Source organism: Danio aesculapii, chromosome 13, assembly GCF_903798145.1.
Source record: "Danio aesculapii chromosome 13, fDanAes4.1, whole genome shotgun sequence".
Lineage (NCBI taxonomy): Eukaryota > Metazoa > Chordata > Actinopteri > Cypriniformes > Danionidae > Danio > Danio aesculapii.
The window spans coordinates 53,599,089-53,607,648 of NC_079447.1; the positions used below are offsets into that span (position 1 = coordinate 53,599,089).

The 8,560-nt window shown below is 44.2% G+C and overlaps 1 protein-coding gene across 1 annotated transcript in view; it reads left to right on the plus strand.

Moving 5' to 3' along the window:
- Positions 1-342: 342 nt before the first annotated feature.
- ddx21 (DEAD (Asp-Glu-Ala-Asp) box helicase 21) overlaps positions 343-8,560 on the plus strand; it is a 13,025-nt gene continuing 4,807 nt past the window's right edge. Inside the window, exons 1-10 of the mRNA XM_056470634.1 lie at positions 343-531; positions 3,696-3,836; positions 3,914-4,147; positions 4,536-4,608; positions 4,728-4,906; positions 5,468-5,585; positions 5,883-6,068; positions 6,695-6,840; positions 7,899-8,048; positions 8,240-8,401. Coding sequence (XP_056326609.1) covers positions 352-531; positions 3,696-3,836; positions 3,914-4,147; positions 4,536-4,608; positions 4,728-4,906; positions 5,468-5,585; positions 5,883-6,068; positions 6,695-6,840; positions 7,899-8,048; positions 8,240-8,401 — 1,569 coding nt within the window. The 5' untranslated portion in view covers positions 343-351. The remainder of the gene's footprint in view (positions 532-3,695; positions 3,837-3,913; positions 4,148-4,535; positions 4,609-4,727; positions 4,907-5,467; positions 5,586-5,882; positions 6,069-6,694; positions 6,841-7,898; positions 8,049-8,239; positions 8,402-8,560) is intronic.

Below are 8,560 nucleotides of genomic sequence, written 5' to 3' on the forward strand. Positions count from 1 at the left end.
GTTCTAGTCCCAATATCTAAATAATTCACATCTATAAAGAGGTGTTTGGACATTATCTTCTGAATGCAGCATTCTGCAAACACCTGAGGAGATTTCTCCGCATGAGACTCGCTAATGGCGGATTAACCTGCTGCTGCTGCTGAATCTACAATAATGAAGGTTATTTAATATGGAGGAATGTGGATGGTGTGTGCATATAACTGACTGGCTTGTAACTGAGCAAAGGTATGTTAATGCTGAAGTAGTTTATCCCACAGCTTGCCTACTCTTCTGTTACACACTCATAAGTATGCAGCACTGGTTCTACACAAAAAGTACACACTGCAGCTCCGCCCGCTGGCGCTCACGTCGATGCGCACTTCCGCTCTGCGCACGTCCGCTTCCGTCCTTTCCTTTCCTCACGTGTGTTGTGAGAGCTCCATGTCCAGCCGCTGCTCAACATCCAGCATGCCGTCAAAGAGTCTCCCTGAAGCGGAAGCCGAGCCAGACCACCTGATGGAGGACATCCATAACGGCCTACAGCTGCTCAAGGTCTGTGATAATACACTGCTTACTGGGATTATAAGCGCTGAGTGAGTGAGGGTGTGTGTGGAGATCAGCGCTAATGCTAACACACACAGAGAGAGAGAGAGAGAGAGAGAGAGAGAGAGAGAGAGATAGACACACACTCACTCACTCACTCACTCACTCACTCACTCACACACTGAGGACTGTGGTTATGTCTGTCGCGTTTGAGTGTGTGTTGAGACTGTCCAACTGTTCACATATTCATCTGTTCTCCACGTGGACACCGTGTCTGTGTATATGACGTGTGCGGTCACGTGTTATTGTTTGTGTGTCTGTCTGTGTGTGTGTGTGGCTCCTGTACCATTTTTTCGACGCAATTTTGAACCAAAAACATTAACAAACCCTGACAAATACTCAGAAAATCTATCTAAAACGGATATAAAACAAATTAAACATCTATGTAAAATAATAAAAGTTTATGTAATGTCTCTTCAGATAAGCAGGTAATTGGTCACGTGACATATTAGATTAACGTGTGTGCGCGTGTGTGTGTGTGTGTGTGTGTGTGTGTGTGTGTGTGTGTGTGTGTGTGTGTGTGTGTGTGTGTGTGTGTGTCTGTACCATTATTGGGCACAATTCTGTATCCAAAAATGAACAAATCCTCCAAATACCATCTCAGTAAGGACATGCTCATTTGTTAAACCAGTGTAAATAAATGAAGCATGTTTTATATATATAGAAGTGAAAATAATACATATATAGGCGAAACGTATACTTTATTAAGTAAATAAGTCAGGTCATGAAGCAGATCAATGTTGATCTTTCTTTCGAGGTGTCGATGCAGAAATGAACAAAACAACAGGCCTAATATAATATAATATAAGATTAATATACAGAACTGTTATCAGATGGTAATTTCAGTCAGTTTTCCCAGCAGATAAACAGCTCTCAGTAATATTTGAGCAGGCTTTCTCTTTCGTATTCATCTTGAAATGCACACTTGCTGATAGAAATGACGACATGCTGCCCAACTCATCCCTCTCTCCTCATATATCCATGTATATAGCTGTCACAGAACCATAATACACTGTAATATAGCCTGGTTTGTTGGATCGTTTTGCTTTCTCGCTACAATCGATCTGCTCCAGAGCTCGTTTCAATCAAGCCGGGACCACCTCATTCAGGCGATCTCGGACCGATTGATTTGATGCGGATCCGACCGCGATTGCTGGATTCACATATGCCAAATGAACCGCGCTAACTGAGCAAGTAAGGCCAGTTCTGAAACAAACGTCGTGGTGTGAAAGCATCCTAATGGCCCGTTTCCACTGACTGGTACAGTACGAGTCTGTACGGGTCACCTTTATCAGGCTTGCGTTTCCACTGCCTAAAGGGTACCGTTTGGTGGGCGTGGTGTAGTTCTAATCAACATCATTCTGGCTGGAGGACATGTCTACAGTAAAGCTGTACATGTCGCTCACATATCATATGAGCAGCTCTTCTCACACACAGATGCTTTATACACATCAATACTGTGTAAATGTTCATTACTGACCTTTCATCAACAGGATTACATTACTGCAGATCAATGACAGTGTGAAATAGACTACTGTAACGTCTGTGATTATATTAAATAAATAAATGAACATATATAAACACACACAGACCCTTTCAGTCTCTGATATAATACTGATTACAGATAAACTACACACAACAGACATTTAGTCCTTATTTGTGTTCATAATCAACACACAACATATAGCCCACAGTCAGATAAGAGCTCTCATCAGTGTGTGTAATCTTAAGCAGCACATGTAGCCTCTGTTAGAGAGTCACTCCATCATTCCCAGTTCAGAATAGTCCAAAACGTGATGATAATAGCTATACAGGGCAGTGTGTTGATGGTTTAGGTTGGTGAAAGAATCATTCGCTCCTTCGTTTTGTCAGGCTTCACTCTTCACTCTTTTGTTTGTCTCTGAAAGGATCTGATGCCTGAAGCTCTTCAATATTCATGCGCACGTTATTATCATCAGCACAAGACGTTCCTTATTTCATATATAGATGTGCAGACGAGTGATCGTGAGCTCTCTGAAGAAAGTGAACCCGCGTGCACTTTTAGATGCCTCATAAAATAAAAACAGGACACACAGCAGATTCAGTTCTTGGCTTTGTGGCTTTTCATCAAGATGACGAGAAGGTTTGTTTGAGCTCGGGTCGACCACGGCTCATTTTCTGCATGTAGTATCATGATGTAATGTCTGGGCTGTGTGTTTAATAATGCCGCGTCCTGTGTGTTCATTCTCCTGCTTGTGTATGCGCGAGTGACGCATCTCTGTAAACCAATAGCGTTCAGCTGTGCGTGTAGCTCCGCCTTATGGTACCCTTTGGCCCTGTTGGTACCCTTTGCAAAGGGTAACCAAAAAGTGGTACAGAACGGTTTGCTTTCAGGTACCTTTTGACAGTGGAAACAGGCCATAAGAGCGTACCGAACCGTACTGTACCACTCAGTGGAAATGGGCCATAAGACTGTATTTGCAAGCAATTGATAGACAGTCGCAGCCATATTAAACTTTAGTGGCATGGCAGCACTGGCCCAAACGGACCACTAACCATTGTGTCCCAAGCATCTTGCACGCTGACCCCAGACCATCAGGCAGTCCTTAGTAAAAACCCTTTACTACAGTAGACCTCGGGCACGCGCGCGTCCTCTTAGTAGTAAACAAACATCAACTCATGTGTGATTTCAAAGCCGTGAAGACAGAAAGGACATGTTTGGCTGAATTATACCTCATAAATACAGTCTGTGACTCTTTGAACAGCATTTGGAGGTGTCCATGCTGCTGAGCAGTGTATGTAAAACCATGTGAAGACTTGTGGACCGCTTTTACGCTTCTCTCCTGACCGTGAAAATGTAATCGGCTGAATGGAAGAAAGCTGAGTTAAGATGGTCTGCAGGATCAAATCGAGATCTTTTTCAGTTAATCATGAAGCTCTAATATGAGGACACATATACAGATCAAGTGTGTGTGTGTGTGTGTGTGTGTGTGTGGACACTGATACACTTATCCTTATCTTTATATTTATCCTGCTTGGAGGAACAGTCCGTAATGCACCTCTGTAATGGAGTGTGTGTGTGTGTGTGTGTGTGTGTGTGTGTGTGTGTGTGTGTGTGTGTGTGTGTGTTGCAGAAGAAGAAGAAGAAGCTGAAGGAGCAGCAGCAGACGGCAGAAACAGACGAGTGTGAGTCTCCTGCTCCTAAAAAGAGGAAGATGAAGATTTCCAGCGACACCACAGACCTGAACGGAAACACAGACACACACACACTCAAGGTACTGATCTGAGTTCAGTCAGAAAGATGATGATGATGATGATCTGTGCTTCTCACACTCACTGAAACACTCCGCAGGTCAAGAAGAAGAAGATCAAGGTGGAGAAAGAGGAGGAGGAGGAGGAGGAGGAGACGAACACTCTGCTGGAGAAGAAGAAGAAGAAGATCAAGGTGGAGCCGGTGGAGGAGAAGAAGATTAAGGTGGAGAAAGAGGAGGAGGAGGAGAAGAAGAAGTTGATGAACGGAGACACACACACACCCTCCACAGAGCCCGCCGCGTCCAGCACAGACTCTGACAGCGAACAGGAGAAAGTGTGTTGATGTGTGACGCTCGTCTGTTTGTGTTTTTCTGAGTGTGTGTGTGTTCGTTCATATTCCTCTGATTGTGTATGTGTTAGTCTTTTTCTGATGTGTGTGTGTTTGCATTCCTCTGTTTTTGTGTGTGTGTTTGTGTTTATGTTTTACTGATTTTACTCGTTTGTGTTCCTCTGATTTTGTTTTTATGTGTTTTACTGATTGTGTTTGTTTGTTCGTTCATCCATGTTCGTCTGATTGTGTCTGTGTTTGTGTTCGTCTGATTGTGTGTTTGTTGTGCTCTGATTTGTGTTCCTCTCATTGTTTGTGTGTTCATGTTCCTGTGTGTGTGTGTGTGTGTGTGTGTGTGTGTGTCCATGTCTGACTGATGTGTTCATGTCCTCAGGAGACTCCAGAGCAGAGAGAAGGAGCTTTCTCCAACTTCAGGATCTCACAAAACACCATCAAACTGCTACAGGGTAAACACACACACACACACACAGACACTCTTTTAAATGCACACATACACACACACACACAAAACAGCCTTCAGTAACTGAGTGTAATAACTCTTGACTCGTCCTCTGTGTGTCTGCAGCTCGTGGCGTCTCGTACCTGTTTGACATCCAGGTGAAGACGTTTAACGCAGTGTATGATGGGAAGGATCTGATTGGTCAGGCCAGGACCGGCACCGGGAAGACCTTCTCCTTCGCTATTCCTCTGGTGGAGAAACTGCAGTCTGGAGACCAGGAGCGGCGGAGAGGACGACCACCCAAGGTCACACACGCGCGCGCACACACACACCACTTTTAATAATCTAATAAATCATATAAACAGTTCCTGCTGGCCTGTTAAACGTGGATTTGTTGTTGAACAGATTGAGGAATTTCTCACAGTATTTTCTCTAATATTTGTTCTTCTGGAGAAAGTCTTATTTGTTTTATTTCAGCTAGAATAAAAGCAGTTTTTAATAGTTTTAAACCCATTTTAAGGTCAATATTATTAGCCCCTTCAGCAATATTAGTGTTGGATTGTCTCCAGAATAAACCACTGTTATACAATGACTTGCCTAATTACCCTAACTTTACCCTAATTACCCTAGTGAAGCCTTTACATGTCTCTTTAAGCTGAATACTAGTGTCTTGAAGAATATCTAGTCTAATATTATGTGCTGAGATAAAGAAATCAGTTATTAGAGATGAGTTATTAACACTGTTATGTTCAGAAATGTGTTGAGAGTCTTCAATAACACTTGGGAAATACATCTTTAAAATATTTCCCAATATATGTGTGTATATATGTAGTGGTGTGTAATGGTGTGTTGCTGTTCCTCCTCAGGTTCTGGTTCTGGCTCCGACTCGTGAGCTGGCCATACAGGTGACCAAAGACTTCAAGGACATCACCAGGAAGCTCTCCGTCACCTGCTTCTATGGAGGAAGCTCATACAACCCTCAGAGTAGGACATCCTCCTCATCGATGTGTGTGTGTGTGTGTGTGTGTGTGTGTGTGTGTGTGTGTGTGTGTGTGTGTGTGTGTGTGTGTGTGTGTGTGTGTGTGTGTCTGTCTGTGTCTGTGTCTGTGTGTGTCATATTGGTGTCACTGAACATCTTTAGAATTAGACAGATCATTTCTAAAACTGAACTGCAATAACGTTTGGTGCAGTATATTATAGATCAGAAGAGTGGTATTGTGACAGGTGTAAGTGTGTGTTTGTTCATGAGTGTGTGTGTGTGTTAACTGTGTGTGTGTCCAGTCGATGCAATCCGCAGTGGCATTGACGTCCTGGTGGGGACGCCGGGCCGAATCCGAGATCATCTGCAGAACAATAAGCTGGATCTGTCTCAGCTGCAGCATGTGGTGCTGGACGAGGTGGACCAGATGCTGGACATGGGCTTCGCTGAGCAGGTGGAGGAGATCCTGTCTGCCTCCTACAAGAAAGGTGCGCTGGAGCTTATAAACATGGCTGTCTGGGGGAACGGGATGTGTGTGAGTCCTGAGCGAGCATTGATGGAGAATCCTGTCAGTCTGATGTGCCAGTCAATAAACTCCACAGCAGCTGCTCATGGAGAACACAGCAGGCTTCACACTGCAGGACCGAATGATTTAAGGAAAATATCCGATTGCTCATTTAAGTGTTTGACATATTGAGATTTGCCAAAGTCAAGATTAGCCTCAATATGACCCCCTCTCACATTGTTGTGTTTTTCAGCAGCAGGAGCGATCATAGTTGATAAACTCAGTGCAGTGAATGAAGAGTACACCACATCATTCATTCACTGATCATTTAAATCCTATTAGCTGAAATAAGAACAGATAAACTCCAGGATGTGTAATCAAGACTTTCAGAAAGAGCAAAACAACAGTGTGAGAGTGATCAGGAGAAAATAATGTCAGATTTACTGTCCTGCTCTCATACACACTGCATTACACACACCTCACACATGCGGGAATGTGTTTAGTAGTTTGATGCAAAGATGATATCATACAGTACATAAATGATCATACATGTGTGTGTGTGTGTGTGTGTGTGTGTGTGTGTGTGTGTGTGTGTGTGTTTTGTGTCAGATGCGGAGCAGAAGCCGCAGACGCTGCTGTTCTCCGCCACGTGTCCCTCATGGGTTTATGATGTGGCCAAGAAATACATGCGCTCGCAGTTCATCCACGTGGACCTCATCGGGAAGAAGACAACGAAAGCTGCAACCACTGTCGAGGTAACGGCGTGTGTGTGCCTGCGCGTGTGTGTGTGTGTGTGTGTGTGTGTGTGTGTGTGTGTCTAGTGCCGTGGGAAACTAAACCATCTCAAGAAGTAGCCTCAGACTCCACACTGATTTGAGGATTTTGGTGTTGATGATTGTGGTTTGTTTTCTAAAAAACTCTTAATAAAAATAAGTTGAAAACGAAAATATTGAAATGATTGTGGATCACTAGACTGAGTCCTGAAACAATGCAGAAGTGCGCTAATATTTGCTATTGTTTTAGAGCAGGGGTCACCAAACCTGTTCCTGGAGGTCCGGTGTCCTGCAGATTTTAGCTCCAACCTTAATCAAACACACCTGAACAAACTAATCAAGGTCTTACTAGGTATACTTGAAACACCCGGGCAGGTGTGTTGAGGCAAGTTGGAGCTAACCCCAGCAGGGACAGCGGCCCTCCAGGACTGAGATTGGTGACCCCTGTTTTAGAGCCTCTGATTTGGTGTCCTATTAGAGAAATGACGAGGAGTAATAAAGGAATCTTCCCACTTTATTCATGATTGTACAGGAAAATAAATAATATAAGGAGAAAATCAACGTCAAGCAGCAGAATCAGCTGTTCGAATAAGCATCCGCCACTTGTACATGAAGAATACGCTCAATAAAAGACCAACCACCTGATAGAGAATACACTGATGTGGTGAGCCAGAAACATCACTGTTTTTACTTCAGCTGAGCAGAGGAATCGCTGCAGTCTGCAGACCTCAGTGAGGGAAATCAGTTTAATAAATAAACAGTGCAGGGCAGTGTTGAGCCCAATCTGCAGTTTGAGGTCATCGTTTCTGCTTGATGTTCTTCTCAGGATGTCTGATTAGCCTCCCAGAGCTGCTGTTTTGATGCTAACTGCCTCACGCACTCGTAGATCTTTAGCTGGAGGATGATCTGCAGGTTCTCAATAGGGTTGAGGTCAGGGTGGGATGAAGGCCACATCATCAGTTTCTCTGCTTTTTTATGTGTGAGTGTGTGTAATGCTTGTGTAATGTTTATAATGTGTGTGTGTGTGTGTGCGCGCACAGCACCTGGCCATCGCATGTCACTGGTCTCAGAGGGCGTCGGTCATCGGTGATGTCATCCAGGTGTACAGCGGCAGCCACGGCCGCACCATCGTCTTCTGTGAGACCAAGAAGGAGGCGACAGAGCTCTCCCTGAACACATCCATCAAACAGGTGTGTGTGTGTGTGTGTGTGTGTGTGTGTCTGTCTATCTGTCACTCCCAGAACACCTCTATCAAACAGGTGTGTGTGTGTGTTTAACTGTCTGTGTTTAACTTTGTCTATATGTATATAACTCTGTTTCTCTCTCTCTTTCTCTCTCTCTGTCTGTCTGTCTGTGTGTGTGTGTGTGTGTGTGTGTGTAGAGTGCTCAGTCTCTGCATGGAGATATCCCACAGAAGCAGAGGGAGGTGACGCTGAAGGGGTTCAGGAACGGCTCTTTCGAGGTGTTGGTGGCCACTAATGTAGCAGCGCGTGGACTGGACATCCCGGAGGTGGACCTGGTCATCCAGAGCTCACCACCAAATGTAAGCTTTTGTTCAATATCCTCAACACACACTGAACCCATCACAGAACATGATGAACATCACTGGAGACCATGAACAGTAGAGCTCCATTTCATATTTCAGCACACACATTTCTGATGATTAAATGCACTCGTTTAAATGTGAACGTCTGATCCCGGG